This window comes from Xiphophorus couchianus, chromosome 3 (assembly GCF_001444195.1).
Source record: "Xiphophorus couchianus chromosome 3, X_couchianus-1.0, whole genome shotgun sequence".
Classification (NCBI taxonomy): Eukaryota; Metazoa; Chordata; class Actinopteri; order Cyprinodontiformes; family Poeciliidae; genus Xiphophorus; species Xiphophorus couchianus.
In genome coordinates this window covers 22,343,484-22,369,009 of record NC_040230.1, presented here as the reverse complement: position 1 = coordinate 22,369,009, position 25,526 = coordinate 22,343,484, and the positions used below count along the sequence as shown (strand labels likewise).

Here is a 25,526-nt window from a genome sequence, read left to right as displayed (position 1 = left end):
ACAAAGTAAGAAGTCTACACTTTCTTTAAAAACAGGTGTGTGTGTGTGTAAGTGTGTGGAACATCTCCACAACAGGACAGAGAGAAATGCTCCTCTTGAACTCCATGTCTGAGCACATGCATGTTTTCTGTCAAGGGTGCCCAGACGAACGCATTCCTCACCATGGTGGTTTATATAAGATACCGATTCCGGCACACAGCTGGTGCTGACCTCTGTTAAAGTGCTGCAGTTCTGCTTTTACTGTTTTTCTCCACCTTTATGAACTCTACATCGGGCCAAATCTGCCAGAGAGATGAGAACGGTACAGAAGAGCGAGCAACAGATGTGACTGTCACCCAACTTTTGCACTGTGTCCTGCATGGACAGCAGTGTAGCTTGAAAAGCAGAATAAAATACTTCTAGATCAAACAGTTGCTTGTGATGCATATGCAGTAAAATAAACACACTCACACAATGCAGCTCATGATTTCAATCATGTTTATATACAGCGACTTAGCATAGAATATTCTGTGGAAGTGAAAAATTGCCAAGCCCATTGTGATTCATGAAACTGCATCATTGCTTCTCACTTCAAATGTTTACACAGGGGCACATAGTGTTTTTTTCCTCCTACTGCACACAGGCCTTCAGTTACACATTTGCTAAGAACAAAATAAACCTGTTCAATTCCAGGTTCATAGCACGCTCATAATGAGAGGAATCCATTTAACCGCTACTATGCACTTTGTCTTTTCATAGCAGGCAGAGTTGCCTGCAAATGAACACATTTTAACAAATGAAGGAATTTGAAACATATTTCTAAAAATAAGATTAAGCTATTTGGTTTCCTGGCAGAGGATGGACTACTTGGTCTGCTCCATAAATTTTTAACAGGGTTGAGACTGGGGTGATTCAAGGAGCTCGCATGCTTTATCCTATCCAAAATAGGTTTAGCAGTGTGCTGGATCACTGTGCCACAGGAACACCCAATTGTGCCCTCCATTTGTGGAGGGCACAATATAAAGTGTTACCATCTGCGGTAACACTTTATTTGACGGTGTGTGCATAAGACTGACATGACACTGTCTTAAAAGTGATATAACACCTCTCATGAAGATGAAGGAGTCTTCATGAATGTTTATGACTGTTGTCATGAAGTGTCATTCGGTAAATAATCAAACTCATAATGCAAGGTTGGCCATTTTAATGGACTTTTAAAACAAGTTTTAATGCAACTTTGCCTTAAAAGTGTCATTATTTACCAAATTACACTTCATGACACCAGTCGTAAACATTCATGAAGACTCCTAAATGTTCATAACAGAAGTTATGTCATGTTTATGACAGTGTCATGTCAGTATTATGAACAAACCCGCCAAATAAAGTGTTACCCCATCTGTTGATCTGAGGTGAAGCTGAAGAATTCTGAGGATGGGCTTCTCTTTTCGTTACTCTGCAGACAGGTTGCAATTCAGCATTACCACCACAGCAACACAGAGCTTTAGCATGATACTACTTCACTACTTCACATGTGGTACAGGTTTCTTTCATTTGAAAGCTTCTACATAACGTCACAGTTTTTTGTCAGTATGGCCAAACAATGAAACTTGCCTCTGAAAGGCATTTGGTTTGTCAATCTGGAGGCTAAAACGTTAAGCTTGTAAGAATAAAGCTGTTCTTACTCAGTTGGTTTATGTTGCTGCTAAACAGGCTTGAGTGTGAACAGTGATCCCAATGTTCCAGAATTTCCCAGTTTATGACATACTTGTGGTTTTGGTAATTACTTTGCTGTTCTTAGACAATTAAAGCTGATTTAATTTAATCCATAATGCACTCAAGCTTCTGCACCCATTGTTTTAATTTTAGAAAGTATTTAAGTTGTGCTCAGTATTATCAGTCCATCCTAAATAAATAATAGCAAAATCCTAATCAAAAGTATTGAATTAGCAAGCCAGTGATGGGTGAACATCAATTTCTGCAAGACAAAAGATTTTACTGCAGCTAAATGTACAGTAAGTCAGGAAGTAGGCTTTGTAGACTCATGGGCTTTTTAGATATTTATGAATACAGAGAAAAGCATAGATGCAAACAAAAATATTTACATGTGCATTTTAAGTTTTTGCACATTTAAGAAATTTTTTTCTGATTAAAAGTACCCTTTTAAAACAACAAGGCAGGTATACTTTTTTTTATCAAGGCCATATTCATGTATTAAAGTGTTTTAGATTTTTATGTCTGATGTGATATTCTAATCTTAAATGTCAAATTTTCATTAGCAGGGAAGAGAAAAAGCATAAGTAACAGAAGAGAAGGGTTGAAAACATCAGTGTGTCTATATAACTAAACTATGTAGCGTGCTTTATTGAGTTACTGAAGTAAGTTATGTTTTAAATATTTTAATTTATTTAACATTACTGTAAATGTACCCTAAAAATATTTTGTAAGTGTGACACTCCTATAGAACATTGTATTTACATGACCTATTTAGGTAGTTGAAGACATTTAGATTTGAGAAATGAAACAAAAATAAAACTTGTCATGAAGCATACCTAAACAAATATTTATACTTTCAAGTACAAGAAAAATTGTACTTGCAAGATGCACAGTCAAGATTAGTTAATTCTTAGTTTTCAATTTGCCTAATTTTGGTCAAATAGAGGTGAAATGACAATATCTTGTATGTCACAGAGTGGAAGGATACAAGACAACCTTGTTTGAAAACACAGGAGCAATATCTATATTTTGCACAGCAGAAAGAAAATGCAGTGTTTCTGCCAGGCTTGATTCAAAAGCCTGTGAGAGGATATGTATTTTTACAGTGGGAGTGGTGTGTATATTGTGCTTGCACTAGAAGTGTGGAAACCAGAGAAAGTAAGATATAGTTATCATCATGCATTGTTTCTTGGCACTTGTGGTCTTTATAACTTTATGAGTTAAGTTAGATAGCTAAATTGATTCAGAGTTTTTACAGCAAAGTCAGTTAAGCTCATTTTCCTCTTCAGTCCAGCCTTGAAACATCAGAGCCACAGGAATAAATCAACATTGCAAGCTCAAGAATATTGGTTTTGTCACATTACCTGGCAAACTCCAAATTAATTTATAGAGATTTTATCTGATTATGTCAAACACAAAACAGAACAAAGTTGCCTACAAAATCTGTAAAATGCATATTTTCATCTTTTTCAAGGAAGTCCTGGCCAAGAGACAGCAACAAATACAACACAAAAGAAAATGACAAAACAGGTACACATCATTAAATTATTCTCAAGAAATTCAATGCAGACAAACATTTAAAGTAGTTCAACAAGGTATTCACTCAGAAACTCAAAATAAAATGCGTACCAAAGTTATCACGCTATAGACTCTGAAAGCCTCAAATCATTTCCTTCCACCGTTCAATCCGTCAATGTTTTGTGTTGGTCTATACATAACTCCAAATTCTGTCTCAGGTCCATGGTAATCTTGTAATTAAAGAGTGATTCCCAAACTTAGGAGCTACAAATGTTTATTTGTGTCTGCCGTCCATGGAGTTGGAACGCTCTACCTTGATTTACATGTACAACATGCAGCTGTGCATCCCAACGTGCCTCATGATTCCAATCCTTTGGCACACAACATTGAAACTTTCAACCCAGACAAATTACAAGCTGACTGTGTCTGTGTCGTTGCAGAGCAGATGTTATTCAACTTGCAACACAAAGCTGCTGAAATGCTACAGTGCAGTTGGCTTAACTGCTGTCACAAATATATCACGGTAAACATGATGAACAGGATAACTGTAGAGCAAACCGATATATCAACCCACAATCACTGCCAGAATATCATTGTTTGCTACTTGAAGATCACAAAGGACTGCTTATGTGCCATATTTAGTAGGTTATTTCAGTATATTTCAAGTGGTGTGCTCTTAATCTTGGTACCTTATAAAGATATTTGACTAGACATAGTCAACTATCAAAAAAAAGAGAAAAACGAGAAGAAAAAAGCTTTTCTCCACCAGTCGAGCATAATTGTTAAAACAACAGAGAGAACTAACTTTCTTCTCAATCCAATTTCCAAGTTTCCATCTATCAAGCTGTATTCCTTTGTTGCTTTCCTCTCCCTTTCTCCCTTCTTACACATAAAGACACACATGTATCGGCCTTGTCTGTTTCTTGCTCCCACAGCAGAGGCACGTCTAGCACCCGCTCGTCCACTCCTGCCCAGCTCTGTGACCTTCGTCCAGGGCTGGCAGGGGGCCGGGGGACTGTGGTGAGCTCAACTTTCATCATGTTTCTCATATTGTTGCTGTTACAGTGTGGCTTACAGCAAAAATAACACTTTGCTCTTACCGCAACTCCCTCGACCTGAACTTAACCCCTGAGCAGAGCACAAAAAAAAGGAGAGCGGGGAAAAAAAGGAAAAAAGGCAATGAATAAGTTAGAACGAATGAAAACCATCCTTTTTGTGGTACAGCTCTCACGCTGGGCCTAAATGCTCAGTGTGCAGTCTGTAGAGTGGTGCCTCCAGATTAAACAATGCTATGTTTGATTAATCAATTTTGTATTTATGTGTAATTAGGTGTGGTTAAAATGACCATAAAAAGTGAAGACTTCACATCAAATCCGCTTTCATAGCTGAATATCAAGCACCATTCCTACAAAAAAATCAATTCTAACTATTAACTTTGCCAACTTATTGGAGCAAACTGTGCTAACCAAAAGACAAATGGCCTACATGCAATCCTTGACCAAGATGTGGCATGCATTAATAACTCATATTGGACAACATAATAACCAATCCATGGGAATGGTGATGTGAACAATACATTTCTCAATCTATATAAATCCCACAGATTAACAGCTCTCTCCATGAAACACTCATCCTTCAAAAGAAGGGCAGAGCGGGTCTTCAGGTCACTTCTGCACTGTGCAGCACACTGTAAAAGCAATGCAGTTGGGCATAAACAATGTTCACTATCAGCGGCCTTGTGCAAGCCAGTGAATGTGCATGTGATGATGGGTTCACTAAGCTCTCTGTGAAACCAGAGAAGGGCACGGCCAGAGTTTCATAAGTCTATAATGAACCACTGTGGTCACATCTGTGCTCTTACAGTAGCACAGTGACACACAGCGCACAAAACCTGGATGTAGTCTTGTTAGAAATCCGTTGTGTGTCAGAAGACGAGTCATGTAATTTTGTATTATATTGTTATGCTTAAAGTGCATCTCAAGATTTTGTGTACGTCACTTGAAGGTACACCTGTTCCTCTGATGGTTTCAAGTCTCTCTGAGTCAGAATAATAAAGTCAGTGTGCAACGTACAAATTTCGCTGAGCTGAATAGTTTGGCTATAAAAATTCTCAAAGTTCCCCTCGATCTCACTACTGGTAACCCACTGCAGCAGCTGCCAGCACTTTTTTGTACTAAACAAAAACCAATGCTGGCAAATCTTAGACCCAGTGGTCTCGGCTTTCGGGATGCAGAAGAAAAAATGCTTCTACAATTTAAATTACATAATAAACAGACAAGTATGGGACATAAAAAGTGAAATGGGAGCCCAATCAGGTATTTTGTTTGCTTAGTTGGTTTAGTTAGTTTTGCATTGCCATCAGCACTGAATCAAGAATGATCTAGAACTAATAATAATAATAATAACTTTGTGCTCTGACATAAGAAAAATACCTATTTTTTCCATTGACAATGTGTAAATCTTTCAATAGACAATATTACAAAAAATCTGGCTTTTCCACATTTTGGAAAAGCCAGATTTTTTGTAATATTTGCAGTTTTTGGTGACAATCTCTTAAAAAATAAAATATATGATGAAAATACAGTCTTTTTAGTTGCTTTGCTGCAGCTAATGCTAACAGCAGATAACCGCAACTAAATTCTTCAGCGCAGACATCCTTACTGAAGAAAGAAGACTCAGAATTTGTTATTTCCTGTAAAGGTGGGTTGGTTAAAAATGTCAATTGAACAAAATTTGTAGAGGGTATTTAAAGGAAAATATGTCTTTCTGTTCATTCTCGATGGCTGCTACATTTAAATAGGTACTCAGACCTTACCAGAAAACAGGTACACTAAATGTGTTGCAACAAAGTTTCAACCTCAGCTTGCCAGACAATATACTGGAAATATTGACAGCCTTCAACAAATCAGATCAGATTCTCCTTATTGTGATCAATAAAATGTTTGCGAAGCCCTGATAGCAAATAACAACCTGCACCAATGAAACCAGTCTTTGACTCATACTTTGTTGAAATAACTTTGACAGCCATGGGAATTATGAATTCCAAACATATCAGAAGACATATCAGGATTCAGAGCCCTTTTCTTTTCTTCCCCAAAACCATTGGAAAGGGGAACATCTCTTCACACCACTGCATTTGTCTTCATGAGTTTGTTTTGGAAGAGCAAAAGGATTTTAGCGATTGCTATAATTACATAACCTCGGACTACAAATCACTGTTTGTGGAAGGTGAACCCGTTCTTATGTTGCATGCACTACCTGCCTAATTTGTCTTTCTTCACAGGCACTTCTAGGTCGCACCTGTGCTTCAGACTGAGGCCAGCTGTCCTGTTTACCCTGCCTCGGCAGCACCTGGCACTGATGAACTGGCTAGCAGGCTGTAGCTTTGTAAGACTTACAAAGTGTTGTTGAAACAAGTTGCTTTTTATATTCCTCCCTTATCATTTGGTAAAGACATGATGAACTGTAAAAGCCTTGCTCACATTCTTCTGAAATGCTTCTGCAACAATGCTGTTACAAAAACTGCAATATGTCACCTTGTACGGAAATCTAAAAATTATGTTTTGTATTTTGGTTTCTCAAAAAATGTTATTAAACAGCTCACATAGAAGAGTATTAATTTTACTAACCACATGAAAGCAGAAGTCATGAATTGCTCTTACTGACATGTGCACAGAGAAGAGCTACTTCTTAATAAACATCAGTTTGCAGTTATTTGTAAAAATCACCACAATGCAGGTACTGCTGCAGATGTTCAAGAATTTTCCACACAGCATCTGTGCTTCATTATGTATTTTAATTCAACATAAGTTGTGCAAAGGTCTGCCCACAAATTTAAAAAAGTGCATTTAATCCATGAAATAATGTAGTATAGTCAAAGATCTCAGTGCACGTATTTAATGATCCATCTGATTCGTTCTTCTTCCCTCCTCTCCTCTCCAACAGTTTTCACGATTCGTAGAGAAACTGGATCAGCCGCATTTGCAAAGCAATAAATGGAACTTGCAAAAATTATTATTAAAATCTTGAAGATGCCATGCACATTGTCTGCTTATCTCTTTAGCTGCTCATAATCTAAAGAGCAGATTTAGATTGTAAAAAAAAAAAAAACATGAGAAAAAAAAAAAAAAAACATCCTACCTGATAGTCTGATCAGGGTTTTCCCTGCCTGGGCATACTGCCAGCTGTGGTTATCCAGCAGTGCCATTGTAAATTAAGACAATCCATAAACTGGCCCAATCAGCAACAGTCTAACCAACATTCTACAGATGTTTACAGGCAGTTTTGCACTCCTTATTCTAGCTTCCCCTCTGTACATTTCGTTTTGTGGCACTAAGGCACATGAACAGTGACTATGACATAGACTGGTCAACGCCCTACCACCCACTGAGCTACAGAAGGCTAAAGGGCCTGCCAGCTCCTTTTTGCCATCCCCTACTGGCTTTTCTTTGCCTTGTCCCCCTGATGTCACTAACCCCTCCCCAAAACGAGATTTAGTATCAGGCACTGCACTGAATCTAAACCATTCTCCCCTCCAAATGTGCTTGGCTATTTACTGACAGGGGGGGGGGTTAAGCTTGCAAAACATTTGCAGCTAGTGTATTAGTCTGTGAACAAGCTTTGACCATGACTGTTTGTAATCTCTCTTGTATTAAGAATTTTTCGCTGGACTCAGTTATGAATTTCTTAGCATTTTCAAGTGCGCTTAAACCAGAAACAAGCTAGCACATACAGAAACATATTGATAACTAACTATCAACTATTTCTTTCTAAAAGATGTTTCAAGCAAAAAACTAAAATAAAATAAAAAAATCACTATTGGCAAACAAAATGATAATATTTAAGGAAGGTAATGATTTGTCAAATTTACCAGATTATTCAGGTTTAAACATAAAGATAGAGCATGTTACAGAAGCCTACTATCTATGGACAGGTTGCTTGATACAGGGTCATAGTTCATTCTGTTAAAATGGTCATTTTGGGGGATATTTGTGTTGAAAATGCACTACACCTATGTGCCTATAGCAAACATTTAAACAACATTTTAAGCAATGAAAGGCCAATATAAGTAATAACCAGACAGCTTTAAAAACACAATAACACAGAAACTAAAAAAATGAATGCATCACTACATCCACATAAGCATTACCTAGTGGATGTTGTATTACCTACCAGTTTTGCTTGCAGACTGCATGGCCAGCCTTCCCTTCCTTTCCCTAAGAAATCCCATGTAGTGCAAACGGAACAGCAAGGTCAGAGCAGCCATATTTTGTGTTATCAATCGCAATCCAAACAGCCAAAAGATGCTCCAAAAACTGCACTCCCAATAGTTCCAAAGGTGCACAAAATATACTTTACTTTTCCCAAGCTTTTAGCATTTTCGGAATTACAAAAGGCAAATCAGACACATTGCACTTCAATGGTGGTCTTCTTGTACTATCGCAGGGCGTCGAAGCTGACAGCCTGCAGCCTCATGTGACTGTGAGATCACACAGTTTTATGTGTATTATAAAAGGCCAGGTCATGAATGTCATGACTGAACCCGTTGGAATAAATAACTGGGAAGGATTGTCACCTCTTAGAAAGTGAGACAGGGTAAGCAGCAACACATGAGTGAGTGTAAAATAGGTCACATCATTCAAGCTGTAAATATACATGACTACAATGACCTGCCAGATATAGTTTAAATACATATGTAAAGTCAAGAATTACATCATCCTCAACTTAATTGTGTTTCACGCTGCATTTAGAAACTGTATACATGTACCAACTACTACCTTTTATAAGCATAGTAGCCACATTGAATTATAAAGTCTAGATCAGTTAGGAACCTATAAGTTTTCAAGCCAGATATCCAAATTCAAGCGTTTTGACCTCCCAGTACAAAAAGAATGCAACATCAGAAGAAAGAAGAACAGATACACATAAAGTCTAAGATCATCCACACACAAAAACATTGAGATGAACAACGTCCTACTCTACCTCTTCACTTTATTTATACCTTTATAGCATAAAAAAGTCAAACTTCATGAACATTACTAACAGGACAATGAACTTCTTTCCAGTCAAACAATGGCGCTTGCGTTACCTCAAACACAGTGTCCATTTAATGGGTTACACTGTTTCTGCAGCAGAAAAGCTGAATGAGAGACTCTGACTGAGGCATAAAGGCCTTTTTCAGTGCTGAGCAACCATGGGCATCTGTCTCCCCATCGCAGTATGCAATATAAACTCACTGTGCAGCCAGCTGCACTGCATCAACTCATCAATGAAGCGGAGCCGAGGATGCTTTGTACGGCTGTGGGAACAACCAATCAGCAACCTGCTTTGGGCCAAAGCCCCTGACTGTCCTGCTGTGCAATGAAACCAAACCAATAAACCAGAAAACACCGAATGACACTTTCGAAGCAAGGGAAACAAATAGACGGGTGAATGCCTCAGTGATCCACTGTTACTAAGCTGCTCAGGAGAGAAAAAGGACAGAAAAGGAAGGGGAAAAAAGAAAGAAATTGAGCATGGAAGTGACAAAACGGTTTTGGCTGGGTGTTATTCATTAAACAGAAGTGTCACAAAATCCGATTTGGATTTCAACAGAGTATGACCGACAGTTTGAGAGCAGTAAATTCAATTTTTAGGCAGATAAAAATGCTAAACATCTGCATTCTTCATATCAAGAAAATACCTAAGCATGCTTGATGATGCAAAGAAAAGTCATACCGACACTGCAGACCACAAAGCTAAGAAAGGACTCATAATGTAGTACATAGGGAAGCCTCAGTGCATCTCATGTAAAACACATAACCTTTGAGCTTTAGTTATTATGTTACAGACTTACACCCAGTGGTGGGCTGTCGGGAAAATTGAAAAGAAAAAGTGTAAAATGTTTTAATTATATTTAAATTTAAGTTACACCTACACAATAAATCCTACAAACTGTTCAGCCAAAACTAGGAAAGAAAATGATATTAATAAAAAGACTTAATATTCCATATATGACTTGACTTGATTTATGTTCTTTATCTTCATAAAGTTAAAATGGAGACACTGAAATACAGTGAGTGTGTGATTGTGTGCACCAGCAGAGTCGCCAAATGTGAAAAACCGGCAACCATCTTCAGGAGCTCAGCAATGAGAGTTTGGTCCCAGAGGATGATACTGTGGTGCAAAACACGTTGTAGCTCTCACATTATTGTTTAACGGAACTTGTTTGTGTGACTTTCTCTGTGACAGTTTCCAGGGACATTTTCAGATAAATGTACACATCACACAAAGTGTTCACCGCAACCCAAGTTCTGTTTCTTTGTTTTTGCCCCTCCATACTTTGCCTTTCATTCAAAACACTCTTCTCTGGTTATTTCCTGATTACCGTCTCCTTGTTTCTGTTCTCAACTTCCCTCCATGGAACTCCATTGTGTTGTGAATAGTTTTGCACTAGACTTGTCTACAACAAAGACCAATGTCCTGCTGAGTAAACACACAGTAGACAGCAAGCTACTCGTCCAATGCTTGTCTCCATGACAGGAGGTAAGCACTTCACTGTTGTCACAGCTCTAAAAACAACTGGTTTATGAAAACAGCACGCTATGAGACTATCTGATGGAACATCTGACTGGCCTGCACGAGTAACCACGTGCACGTGCATACAAATACTCCCTGAGAGGGGCCGGTGGTCATTCAGAAAAGAATTGTTTTCCTCCGCTCAAAATTATAATCCATAGAGCCAGACGAACATCAGACAGGAGCACATGAACTGCACTGGCAGCTGATTTACACCAGCATTCCTACAGAGGAAAATATTTCACACTAATTCAGGCATTTAAGGAGCTCCAAATCTAATCCTATCCAGCTATTTTCATATTTTGCTCTGGCTCCTGGCAGTCTCAGTCTCAAACTCTCCCAAAAGGAGAAAGATTTGAGGCAAAACGATAAAGGAAAACAATCAGAGCTGCAACTTTGGGGCTTTAAAACAACACAGAGCTGCCAGTGGAACCAGGACTCCACCCTGACTGCACACACACAGGATACAATGTGCATCCATGTTGTATTTCCTGTTTTTATCTGCATCACATTCTCACAGAAGAAAACAACTACACATGGCACAAATGGGCATGATCTCAAGTTAATAACAGTTGACACTACAATTCAGGAAAGAGAACAAAAAATCCACAAATAACATATTTTCTCACATCTGAGGAAAACTATGGGACTATTGTCTTACTTTTTCTTCTAATTTTTCATTAGTCAGTAAAAGGTTCTTAAAGTATTATAACCTCATATTAAAATACCACAATATCATAGCTCCTACACAAAAAAACATAAACAAAAATTATATTCTGGATACAGACAAGCAGAAAACCAGAGTCATTACAGCCCTAGCATCTTACTAACATCTTGCTAACAGGACTAAACCAAACCAAATTAAAAATATTACAAAATGTATTAGCAATTCCCAAACCACAACTTTCAGAACTGTGGTACATCATTACACCAGTGACCCATGTGTCTTTCTAAATCAGATTTTTTACTTCCATTTACTCCTAAATATATATAGATATATAGCTATATATCTATATATATATAGATATATATAGATATATAGCTATATATATATATATATATATATATATATATAGATATATCTATATATATATAGATATATAGCTATATATATATATATATATATATATATATATATATATATATATACACTGTATATAAACCTCCAAAGACAAGAGATTAAGGAATATTGAGGGGGGAATATTTGTTTCTTTGTTTAAAGAGTCAAAAATTTTGAATTATGGTAAAAATTACCATAACATAATCATATATTTACTTGAAGAGTAGACTATATCATACAAATTTATTAAAGAAAACATTCCCAACATTCCTGACCTTCATATTTCCATCACTGAGCTCCTGGGAAATCAATACTGACAAAACGATTAAAAAAGAAATGCTTACGGGTCACCACACTCGATTTCAGAGTTAAATTCCTCTCTGTTGAGGGTCATGATGTATATTAGAAGCTAAATAAAATGTCTTTATCTACAAAAAGTGTGAAGAAGCGTAGTGATGACTAATATTAATAGCTTTTCAATTGGTATTTTACACATTTTAGAACTTGAATGATGGATTAAGCAAACTTTAAACATTAGGCATTTGCCTGTAACCAGATGTGCTGCAGCATCTGGTTCCTGTTCAGCTAAACTTACATAGGATAGCTCTGAAGCTCTTCTTCAGCTTTATACAATATAATTCATCGGCAGGGGTCTAAACTCCAGCTTCATCTTCAAATCTTTAGATCTTTGTTCTTTAATCTCTTGCCTGGTATAATATTTCAGTTCAGGAATACATGACAAAACATGCCAATTATTTTGTCTTTTATGTGTGAAACAAATTGTGCAATCCCGACCACTTCACAGATCTTCTGTCTTACATCTTTGATGGTTACACCCCCTTTCCATGTAAACACGGATCGTAGCAGAAGAAGAGGTGAGACCGCATGAGTCACATGTGCCTAATAGTTAGCCTGCAGACCTCTGAAATCTAACTTTAGAGCTGAGTTTTTGCCGTCAAGCGTATTAACAAAAACAAAGCAGCCTAAAAATCACGTTTAGTTTTGCTGTGGGACTCTGAAAACATGTCATACTTACAGGGGGGAGCAGATAGGATCTGGATAGACATGTCCTCAGCTTAAAGAGCCAGAGAGAAAAATAGCCGCACGACAGCAAAGGATGCCATCCATAAACGAGCTTCAATGAAAAAGTACTCATCTAAAAAAAAAAACCTCTTTCATGGCTTTTACCTCTCCAATTCCTTTATGATCAGTTCCGCTCTGAATTATCTGTTTGATTCAAAGAGCATTTGTCAATCATCCTTATGTAACGTGTTCCGGCGCAAGACATCAATCAAATCATTAAGTAACAAAGGCAGAGACTGCCAGCATCAGATCCACTTGATGTGCATGCATTTCTAAACTGAATTGTGGATTCCCTCGAAACACATTGCTGACATAGATCAAGACAGCTGGAGGTTTGCGTTCATCGTCACGTAAAATAAAATTTTAATCACTAATCCATTTGCACAGATGCAGTGAAAACAGCATATTCCAATGTCACTCATTTGAATAAATAAAAATAATTCCTCAGCAGCACAGTAATCAAGACCTGCAAATGCATCCGCTGACTAGCGTAGATCTGGCATTACAGTGACATCCCCCCCTGCTCCTGGAGCAGCCAAGCATCCTTTATATTCCTCAAGTCAAGGAGCAGCTAGCAAGCACACGAACACAACACATCCCCCTTCGCCCCGTCCCTGACTCTCTGCCTCTCCCCTGTCAGCCCCGCTCAGAAGAGCGATTGGCCGATCCGCATGGGAGAGGCTGATGGCAATTGGACGCAGGAGAGAGCGGAACCTCGTTTTTCTATGCATCAGTGCTCCCAAGAAAAAGAGCATGATCTGAGAGGCAGAGGACAAAGATGATGTTGATGATGATGGTGATGGTGATGATGATGATGTGGGAAAAAGGGATGGCGCAAGGGTTTGAGGGGGAGGGCATAACAATAAATTACGTTGTCGTGCTAACCTTTATTTATCAAAAGGCTGTCTACACAGCATCAATAATAGATCATGACCATTGCATTGATGCCAGATATTGCAGGAAAAAAGCGAATTCAGAAAGGAGAGAATGTAATGTTGACAGAAGAGAAACTCTACATGACTTCGGGGGTAAATTCAGGGTACGGCAGATGGAGCTTATTAGCAGATGGTGGCGTATTTATACATCTAATGTGCTTGTTTGTGTGTGGATGTCATGGGGAACGGATCCGAATTCTAATCAGGGGGAAAAAAACACTACTGGTGAATTTGATCAATGACTTTTTTGGTGGGGGTGCAGACATGTGATTATACACACATTTTGGTCTCTTCTCCTTCTCTCTATCGCTTTACAGATTGAAAAACATTTTAGGTGTGCAAGAAAGTATCATAACTTGTGCTCTGTGTTCTCACAATAGCTAAATACATTCAGCATTATAGAGTTTTCCTATTATTTACTCTTCCAGTGGATATAACAACATTAACATTTTGCATCATAATTATTATTGTGCACATTCAGCATTGATATTGATATCCTTACAGTTTTATTCAAAGGTGTGAAAAATATGGTAATAATATGGCAATAATTATTGCATTTTAGAAAATAGCATTACTCAACTTTCCTACAGTTGTCATTATTATTGCATTTCATTTGTTTATTTGTAATAAGTTTTAGTAATAGCCACATACTGACTCGCAAAGGCACACACAGAATATCTGCCGTTTTGGTTCCTATTTGTTTTTAACCATATTTCCCATATGTCTCGAGAATGAAACCATATTTTTATTTTTTCTCTAAACATGTTTTAATTGAGTGATGTAACAGATAGACATTTATACAACAACTTGTACAACCACAGATTGTGCAAGGTGTTTAAGTTATCTTTAATGTATACTACTTAATTTCAGAGTGCTGTATAATTTCTAATTAAAACCAAATAGTTTTAATTATTAATTAGTAAAAATTTCTGGATGTTTGTGGATCCATTTACTATTTTAGAAGAATGCACGGATCTGTGTAATTAAGGAGAAATAACTGGTGTCGTATACCTAACATTAGTTATTTATTTGAAAACATCACCCCAAAAGATAGAGTGCTCACATCCAGCTGAAATTTAGCTTAGCCACTTGTCACCAACAGCGTCAAAAATCCAGATTCCTTTTGTTTCTAAACTCTACATCCAGAAACAACAAGTTTACAAAAGTGCTGCACTAATGACAATAAGTAAAATAAAAAGCAATGCCATACAGAAAATAAACATTCAAGAGGCATTTAAAAGATTTGAGAAAAGTAGAGGTTGTCCAAATATAAGTACATCTAACGCATTGGTTAAAGTAATCCAAATACAAATCCATTGATAAATTCATTTTAAATAAGTAATCGCGGCTGTCAGGATTAATTGTAACTATTAAAACTGTGAATTACTTTATCCTTAGCACTCATGCTTAATGCTGCACTCACGTCTACTGAGTGATCCAATGAAAGTTGCTTGTGCAAACACACAGCAAAAAAGCACACAAAGTCAGGATGCTCTGTAGTGTAAACAACATTCAGGAGCTCACACAGGTGCTTAGAGGCAAATGTGTGTAAACAGCCCTCTGTGGACAATACTAGGATGGACACTGCTTGTATATCCTGCACGCTTCCTTGCGAATTAGATGACAGCAACACTATTTTTATTTTTTTCTACAAGCAAGTTCAAATAAAGTACAACCAAACAATTTGAATTTGTCTTAATAAAGTTGATGATTTGACCATTACATTAAAATACAACATCTTCAGTTTGGGTGTTAGGACTTTAAATATAACCTATAAAGAATGTTATTGTGTTCAGATTATTTGTTCTGTCAGTTCTTTCTCTTTTTTTTTGTTTTGTTTTGTTTTAGAAAGGTGGAAATTTCACTAGCAAAACACTCATGTATCAGTGACTAGCTCTGATTTGTGACAGGCAGTGCATCAAGTGGTATTTTATTATCTTTTTAAGTTTATTTCATAGGGACAAGTATACATTTCACATGTTATATCCTATAGAACTTATAGCCATGACTACTTTGCAATGTCAGTCCTGGGAAAGACCTTTACATAAACAATTGCTAAAACCCACAATTAAACACATTTAAACAACAAGAGCCAAACATACTTCATGGTAAATTAATTGTGATCACAAATCTCACTTTTTCTAGAACACTTTTAAGTTCAGAATGTACAAGTTAGATTTTGAAGAAAATTGGAAATTCCTATCAGCCAGAAACAGCCGGAAATGTCTGTATTACATTAGTTTTACGTGCTTACCCTTTATTGGGATAAGAAGAAACAGAACACATCAAAACAAAAGAGACATGAACTTGAAAAGTGAACTAACTTAATTCACACTAAGCAACTTCCGCAAACACACACACCGTCAAGCCTCATCTTCACCATCCAGGCCTCTGCAGGGGGATGATTTTAGAAAACAGAAGTCCAATAAACTCAGAGGAAACCACTTCCGCCGCTGCTTAGAGGGGCGCGCGCGTGTGTGTGTGTGAGGGAGAGAAAGAGTGAAAGAGAGAGGACAGACTGAGGGAGCATGCCTGGCTGCTTGTCAACCCCCGGTGCACATGGTTAGCATTCAAAGCCCAGTTCAATAGGAACCACACAGTGAGCTCAGTGTGGGCAGGGATGAGAGACTGAGCTCACTGCTGAATTAAACTGAACAGAAACATATGGCGGAGACGAGAGGAAAGCAGCGAAGAGGAGGAGACCACTCAATCTCCCCCCTCTGTGCTGAAAAAGTTATCTTCACTTTCAGCCAGCGAGGCAAATTCCCATCTAATTCACCATACCAAGCATGTTTATATCCCTTTAGTACAGCAAGAGATCAGAATGATCCTGACTGAACAGCCAGTTGGCTTCTGTGGCAGATTATCTTGGATTGAGATCCAGAGCATAACTGGGGGACAGTCCAACTGTTTACTCTGAGCACGCTTAGTCTAGAAGCCCATATGCAAGCTGAGAGTGCATGCGAGGGACTCTGCGATTTTGTGGACAAGTGTCCTCAACAAAAAAAACATGTATGCATGCATGTTTTTAGAATAATTTCCTGTCATTTACAAAAAATACAAATGGTGTAAAGTGACCGACATCCTGAAAAAGTATTTGTATCTCTTTTTTTAGATTTTGTCAAACCATAAACTTTTTGCCTTTTCCTGGTATTTAATGCAATGCACCAACACAAAGCAGTGGGTAATTGAAATGGAAGCAGAAGGATCAGCCCCTCTGAGTCAACAGTTTTTACTACTACCCTCATGCTGTGATTACAATTGCAAATCTTTTGGGCTATGTCTCTTATTAGTTTTGCAAATCTACAGAAGGAAAAAAAAATGTCACAAATCTTCTTTACAGTGTAGTTAAACAGCTGTGAACATCAATTTGTTAGTCTTGCAGCACATATTCTCAATTTGCTCTAGGTCCAGACTTTAACTGGGATATAATTAAGGGGTGTGTGTCCTGCTGGAAGGTAAACATATCCCCTAGTTTCAAGTCTTCTGCAACCTGGACCAGGTTTTCTTCTCTGATTGTCTCTTTGTTTAGCTCCATCCACCTTTTATAAACTTTAATCATTCTATCTCTCCCTGCTAAAAATAAATAAATAAATTTAAAAAAGCATCCTCACATTATCTGGCCCCACTAAGTTACATGGTATGTTATCGCTGCCTTTGATCTTTTTCATGTTGTTTCTTCACTTATGTTCACCAACAAAACTCCATAGAGTATTTATATTGATGTTACATTCCACACAGATTGGCTTTATATATTTTAATAACGAGGCCTCATTATTAAAAAATGTTAGCCATGGGTGTCAACGTAATGGAGATTGAGAGTACAAAAGCATTTCACACTTTTTAAATATTATTCTGCAAGAATTTTTAACATTCATATATCATTTTCTTTCCACTTCACAATTGTACACAACCAATGGCCTGCTGCATAAAGTTCAAATAGAAACAAGCCAGTTTATGGTTTATCGTGATGAAATGTGAAAATGTCAAGGCACTACGAGTCAACCATCAGAGTATATGTGGCACAAAACATATTCTTAATTACGCTCTATCACAGCTTTGTTTTTCGCTGGAGATTTCCTTTTCGCAGGACAAATCACAAATCATAATAATTGATAATAATCAATATCAAAACTGCAAGAAAGCAAAAACTCATTAAGCTGTCAGCAAATGATTCCCCTAAAAAGAGACTCATCTTAAACCTAGTTGACTAGTCTAAGAAAAATAATGAATTAAAGAACAAGAAACAAGCAGTTGAGGTTACGTCAAGACTTTTGAAAGGAAACATGAGCAACAAAGAAATCAACCACAACTTCAGGCAAACATAGCTGCCCTTCATTCACTTACTACTAGACCAATAAAATGATAAATTAATAGACAGTTCTTCATTCAGAACGTGCCGCATCAGTTTTCAAGCAAAACAGATGAAATAGATGTTGGAATTCAGTGTTCCGAGAAAACACCGTTAATTTCCTGTTGCTGTAAACCAAGATGCTTGAGGCAGTTTCTTAAATTGACACTTCATTGGACAGCAACTTAATTGTGTTTTCAGTAATTGAAAAGGAAACAGGAACAAAAAGCCATAAATAAGCAGCACTGCCTGATTAACTCCAGTGAGCAGTTAGCAGCTTGTGAATTTCTACCTCATTTCAGCAGAAATGTACAAAGATACCAGTGCTGCTCTGCATTGTGTGATTTGTTCAGCATTAGGGGAGAAATTCATGAGGTTGTGGTTAAAGGTTTGGCCATGGGATTTGCCTGGCATGTCCCAATCATTTTACATTAGCTTCCATTCACAATCTGGCGACTGGGAATAATGGGCCAAGCTGTCAATAAGAACCAATCTTCTTTTCATCCGTGCATGGCCTAGTTGGAAAAACATCAGGTCAAACAGAGTCTAGCTCATGATGAAGCTCTTCTGCTGTGGTCCAAAACTGCAAATCTATCACGACATGAATCTGGATAGAAATTGTCCCCGTTTCCTCCCACTATGGCAATGCAAACAAAATTCTGCCTCTGTATGCCAGTTGGCCAAGCGTGGATTAGTAAAAACATAAATTAAACTTATTATGGAAGATATCCAAAGCATCCTTATATACTTAAGTCCAAAGGAGATTACATTGAAAAAAATAAAAATAAAAACGATACTTTGTTCCCTTTATTTGAGATAATCTACATGCATATCCAGATTCAGGGCACTTAACTGGCATTTTTATGACCAGGAGCAAAAAAGCCATGACAGAATGACTTGGTGTATTTATAGTCTTAGTGGCCGGGAGGCATTATGAGATGTCAACACACAAGGTCAGAGTTGCTTGTTGATGCAATGGAAGAGATTCAATCTGATGGGATTTAATTCAGGGAAGCTTTGAGAAAAGACAAGATTTTATTTAAAATGGAATTCATTTTTTCTATGTTTTAACAACGACGAAATAATTCTTCCTCACCGTGCGTGGGCTGGTATTTGTTATTAAGGTTGGCAAATATTTCAGTTTCCAAAGCTTTCGCTCATAGCTTTTATATTTATCCAATTGGATAGTCCAGAGTTTAATAAGTGAGATTAATTATCATTAATAAGAAACATTTAAATTCAAATCGGAGTCGAAGAATACACTTTTGTTTTACTGTTTTTGTAACAATTATCATCCTTAATAACAAAACACTCCCATCAGCCTTCTCTCAGGCTGATAGAAAAGTAAATAAATAGTGAAAGGGTAATAGCTAGTCAGATGAACTCACTCTTGTTTTAGCTTATTTTAGCAATTCAAAACACTTCAAACTGAAAATATTTAGATTTGGGGGTTAAAACACTCCATGATAATAGATAATGAGTCTGTCAAACAACAGGGAGGGTGATATGTTTATCCTGGTGGACTAAATATCGACTTTTTCCAGGTGGCTGGACAGAATCAGCAGAGTTCACCAGTGTAACTTTAGTGAAGTAACAGTACGTTGCAATAATATGACATCTGTCTACTGGAGGTAAGGGATCTATTACTGGAAATGACTTTACTGAACCTGTAAACAACCTGAGCTTTCCCTTAAGATTAATTTATGACATAAAAAAAAGTAGCGAGTGTGAACAGAGTTTTACTTTACAACAATAATGCAGTGCTGCCCCTCCCACATCTGTTTGACTACAAAGCCAGTCAGATGGCTAAAAATTGGCTCCTACATTATTCCATTGCTAACTCGGAAGACTAATTTCACTGACATGAAAAAATTCAAGCTCAAGGTTATACACAAAAACTGTAAAATGCCCCCAAAAAATCTATGTAGACCACTGTAAAATAACCAAAAAATAAATATGTTGGGATACTTTAGAAATGATATGAATGACTGTTGCACGGTTAGGAAGGAGTTTGACCTACCTGAGGTTTGACCAGGGCCATCCAGTTTGGATTCACATTTTGGAAGAGAGCAGTCTAAAAAAAAACCACACACACACACACAGAGAGACGCATGATGAGTTCAAAGAGGCACAAACAGATTGAAGAATGCTGCAACCAACTGGAGATGCAGCAAAGCCTGTTGAAGTGGTGGAATTACAGGGTGCTTACAGTACCAACGACCCTTTGATCCAGATATCTGGTTTGTCCCCTAACTAAGATTAAACACTGTCTTGCATGTTGCACACAGATGCTTGTGCATTCACACTGCAGCATAGGGGTTTAAGCACTATAAAACTTGCATTAATGAAAACTTTAATGCCTTGATGTGAAAAGAGCTCCTCACACTATTTGAATCTCACTCCAAATAAATCCTTTCCCAAATGCTTACTTTCACTGCCATGCATCATACATTGAACAGAAGAAGAACTGCTTTCTGGGTCACTCAACAACATGGCACTATCGTGGCACAAGATAACAGGGAGGAAGGAAAGAGGGACACAGCCAGCTTAGTTCTCCACTCTGACTTCTCCTGGCTTCCTTTCTGAAAAAAACAGCCTGGCATATGCTGTTGCCTAGCGAGGATTACAGTAAGCACCTGCTTACACACTGTATGCCTCGTTCTACGCGGAGCAGATGAAGTGTTTGGTCCACGAAAAGGTCCTGATAAAGCGCTCAAGGCCTTATCAGTGAAAAGACAGAGGACAGAGGGATCCGAGTGGGCTGAGAGGTAAAAACCACGGGCCGGAAGGAAGGACAGTGAAGTCACAGCTGTGATCTGTACTACAGTTTTGAATTCTCAGAAACTAGTTAAGCATTAAAAGCATCACGCATTATTTGGCATCAATTTCAAATTGAAGTAAAAAACAACAAAAAAAAGGAGACAAAGAGAACTTTACAGGTTCAGGCACAGAACACGAGGAACCAAATGTTCCCCTGAAGAAATCGATATTTCATAACTAGAAGAACATTCTCATACAATAAAATTATAAATTTTTCATTACAGAGAGGTGGCATCATATGTCACATGGAGACACCTAACATTTTACGGCTTGCAAACTTTGCCTATAGATGAATACTCTATAAAACAGAATCAGTAATAATGAAACGGATGAGCAAAAGTTGTAGACCAGCAACCAATGTACCAGAGGTAAACGCTCTCTTACAAGCATGGGATGTTAAGCCTGATCCTTGGCCTATTTTATCCGAAGGCTGAAGGGCCAAGGCCGAGTCAAAAGAGCTCTGCTTACATGACTCGATTTAGAGCCTCACTCCGTCTTCAAAAGCTAGTGGGACTGAGGCAGCAAGAGTCTGTTTGCGAGAGCGAGACTACACAGGTCCTGTTGGACAGGCTTGACACAGCTGTTGACAGAAGACAAGCAGTCTCACACATGCATGCAAACACACAACGCAAAAGCAGGGGTTTGATTTCACCAAAGCAAACGCCATATTATGCCACTCTTTGTTTTGAACATATAAATATGTGTGATATCAATGTGTGCAAAAATTTCAGGATTCCTGCATTGCTAGAAAGGTGGGGATTTTAAGCAGCTTCCATGTCTGGAAAAATGTATTTATTCATATATTTTATTCAATGTCATTGCGTAAATCTATCCATCCTCTTTTTTTCTTTTATTTTTACCTCTCCCTTATTTGAATCATAAATCATAAATTCAAAATGCACACAGATGTGCTTAAAAATGTACACAAAATGGGCAGATAACTATGTATACTGTGGTCTGGAAAAGTGTGGGAAAACAAGTAGGAGCCTCAAAAACTGTAGTATGTTTATGTGAAATGCAGGCTAGCAAGTTTTATGTTTCAAAATTGCTGCTAATCTTCCAGAAACATTCAGGGAAACATTCAGCAAGAGTAACTTAAAAATACCTTAGTGTCAATGTTTTTGCATGAGGTTTTGAAACATCTTTGTATTACTTTGTATGAAACATCTTTGTGATCCTGTTTCTAATCGCCTGAGATGATTAGAAACAATTATACAACCACAATAACAATGGAGCAGTTGTATCTCTTTTCATTCATTCCTCTTGATTTGTTTTGGCTTTGTTTTCATCAAACTTCAGATGTGCGGTAAGGAAGTTAACGACTGAGAGGACAGACTAAACAATGAGAGAAGATGAGTTACACCTGTTTAGCCTTACTATGCATTGGCCATGCTCTGGACCTTTCTTTGAATTCTGATGTTGATCTTATCACATAGCACTGGTATTGCCATGTTTTGATTGCAATCCAAGATATTTTAAAAAAATGAAGATTAAAAAAAACTGAAAAATATATTGGTGTCAGAAAATATTCAGCGCAGAGTAGACAAGTTCTGGGGTTTTATTTGATCCTTCTGGTTTACTGGTTCTGGTTCTGCTGCTTAACTTGTGATTAGTTTTCGAATTCTGGAGTTTTCCGCTCCGTTACTGAAGTCTGAACTTAGGTTTCTGCCTGCATCCATTCATTCCTCAACCAGCTACTTGTGACTGTGAAAATGCAAAATGACTGTATGTCTTCTTGACTGTGTGTGTCTGTGTGGAAAAATAAATTCTACAAAATTGTGGCAGAACATTTCTCATTCTTCAGTCGAAGAGGAGCGCAGAAACACATTTTAGCAAAACGGAAGGAAAAATGTAACATAGTTTGGCGGCACATAATCTATCCTTTTTTAGAAGCTTTTTAAGAACTCTATGATTCAAGGAGTGCATGCCCTCATGACTTCTTGGCTCCTTTTTCAAAGGTCTATTCTTGAAAAAAAAAAAAAGAAAAAAGAAAGAACCACAAAGCATTGTGGGAGGTTTGTGACTTCAGATCTCAAATCCAGATGTTTTCATGGTTTGAGCTAAAGGGAAAGAGAGTGACAGGGGAGGGGCATCACTTAGGGTAAGTACAGAGCATACAGATCGAGGAGGGAGAAATCATATTTTCTAAATGAATACCTATAAGTAATATATGTTCTGAAGCAACAATGGCTGTTTCTCCGTTTCATTTACTGGAGCGAAGTCTTTTAGCTTTACACATAAAAATGTAAAAAAATTAAATAAAAAAAACTTTTAAGCATTTAAGACTGACAAAAGTTACATAACCCTTTAATTTTTTTCCTACTCCGTAAAAAAAAAAAATAAAAATAATAATGCATATATATATATGCACTAAAACGGTCATTGTGTCATAATAGTATAATATGAGACAGATAATCTGAGGGAAAAAAGCTCCTCTGCCTTCTCCCAGTGCTAACTACAAAAATACACAGCTAGATCAGAAGGTGTGTATTCTGACCAAAATGGGGAGAAGCTCTCTACTCCTCTACAGCTTCTTCCCATCAGCAGAGTCTGCTGTGAACACTTAAGGCTAGATAGCATGTCTGGAGATGCTGGCAGATAAACTGAAACAGTAAATTGTTTCTCTGCCGTTAGTACATTGAGCAGCACATAAATGAGAATGATTGACTGCACTAAGACCCTCCTCCTGAATCTGATTGGTTGTTTTTGGAGCGGTGCATTTTTGAAGAGGGCAACAGGGACACATGGAGGAAGAGGATTACATTTTTAGAAAATGTCAAAAACACATTTTAATGAAAGTTGCACACTCAGACTTTAATATCACAAATAAATGTTGTGGCAAAAGATCTGATGTGACAAACCAATACCATTGTTGGAATTTTGACCATAAGCCAAAGACAGACATCAGCTATGTTGGAAAGAACTGGGAGGAATGGAAAGGGTGAGGGGATTGTGTGGGTGGGAGTCTGTTGTTTACAGATGGGGGCTACTTTTTTATCAGTTGGTGAATTTGCAGGAGATACACAGAGCAGCCCACCATCTTTTTTATGATCTGCAATACTCCTCCCTCCATTCATCCATCATCTTTCTTTTTTTGTGTGTCCCAGACCTTAGGCGTCGTGTGTGGGATACAGTGATTTACACCCCTGTGCATGTGTCCACATCATGTGTATGTGTGTGAAGTCAGCATCCCGCAAATATGTAACCAACTTCTTGGCCATCCTGATAATCAATTTCAAGTTATCCACAAATATATGTCTAATAAAAACTGCCACTCCATTCTCAGGTTTTTGTATTCTCTGATATTTTCTTTTTGCCCAAGTCAGCCCTATATTTATCTCCATCAATCTTCCCACTATCATTGATTAGTCCTTGCTGTAAAAGACAAGAAAGAATAGAAAATAGAAGGTATGGGCGTTGATGTTCCCCCATACCTTCCCCACTGAGCTCCTCTAGTCTAGCAATGGCAGCAATTAGCAAACACATGGTGGAACTGCCTGTCTGCTGAGCTCCTAAGAATGGTTGTACACAACATAAATGCCTGGCATGACGAAGAACTGTTGTGATGACTTGCTGAAGGGGGAGCATTGGAAAAATGTAGAGGGTTCTTAAAGAGACAGAAGCCAATTTCAAGGCATCAGATATGGCTCTGATACAAAGTCAAACTTCTTTTAGGTTGTTTTTCAAATGTACAGCATTTTCATAACAACCAACTGTGACAGTTACTTGACTGTGTGATAAAATGGCCCTAAGTACCTGAAAAATATCAATGAGTTCAGTTCAGATTTCAGAGCTTTTAAAATGTTTAAAAAACATATCTTTACAAAAATGGTCATGAAATAACAAATCAAGAAAACTTTTTCACATCTCTCAATCTTACGGGTATTATGAAGAAACAAATGCATTTTGTCATGATAAGTAAATTCCCAGTTGCACATTCCGATAGAACACTGCTCTGCCACTCATCATGGCCACAGCTTGCAGTCTGCATGATTCATTTTTACAGATTCTTTTTGAAAACATGTTGTAGCCTAGTCCTCTGAACATCTGGAAACAGAAAACATGATGACATTCATCTCTGTCGGTTTAATATGCGATAATAAAGTCAAAGTTTGATAGAAATAATTTTAACAGTGGTCAACAGAATGCCCGGGACCTTACTCAGATGTCAAAATAACTCAATTTAGTGGTCTCATTTTGCTGAGTTCAGTAAGTGAGAGTTAACGGCGCGAGTGAGCCTATGAGATTCAGCAGTGAAAGCCATGCCAGTCAAAGCTTATGATCTTTAACTCTGACCAACTGCCAATTAGGCTGCCCCTGGATCTAACCGTAAGGTTAAAGCCTCAGGAAGAACAGCATAGCCTACATTTTACGGGGTGAGCTCCACCCAAGCCTGAGATCTATAATTTGATGAGTGAAGGCTTGTTTATCCCTCTGAGTTGTGTCCTCTCTTTCTGCATCTTGCTCTCCTTTTTATCCTGTCTTGAATTCCTTCCTTAGCTCTTTTTCT

At 37.7% G+C, this 25,526-nt stretch overlaps 1 protein-coding gene across 7 annotated transcripts in view; it reads right to left on the bottom strand.

Moving 5' to 3' along the window:
- triob (trio Rho guanine nucleotide exchange factor b) overlaps window positions 1-25,526 on the bottom strand; it is a 100,895-nt gene that overhangs the window by 64,748 nt on the left and 10,621 nt on the right. For 4 of the 7 annotated variants that reach the window (XM_028012155.1, XM_028012156.1, XM_028012151.1 and 1 more), the window contains exon 2: window positions 20,217-20,270. The exons of 1 other annotated variant lie outside the window; for it this stretch is intronic. In XM_028012155.1, the coding sequence (XP_027867956.1) occupies window positions 20,217-20,270 (54 nt within the window). Of the gene's footprint in view, window positions 1-7,350; window positions 7,525-8,382; window positions 8,544-20,216; window positions 20,271-25,526 lie in introns of those variants that run through there. 2 more of the 7 variants (XM_028012152.1, XM_028012154.1) reach the window with 2 other exon arrangements.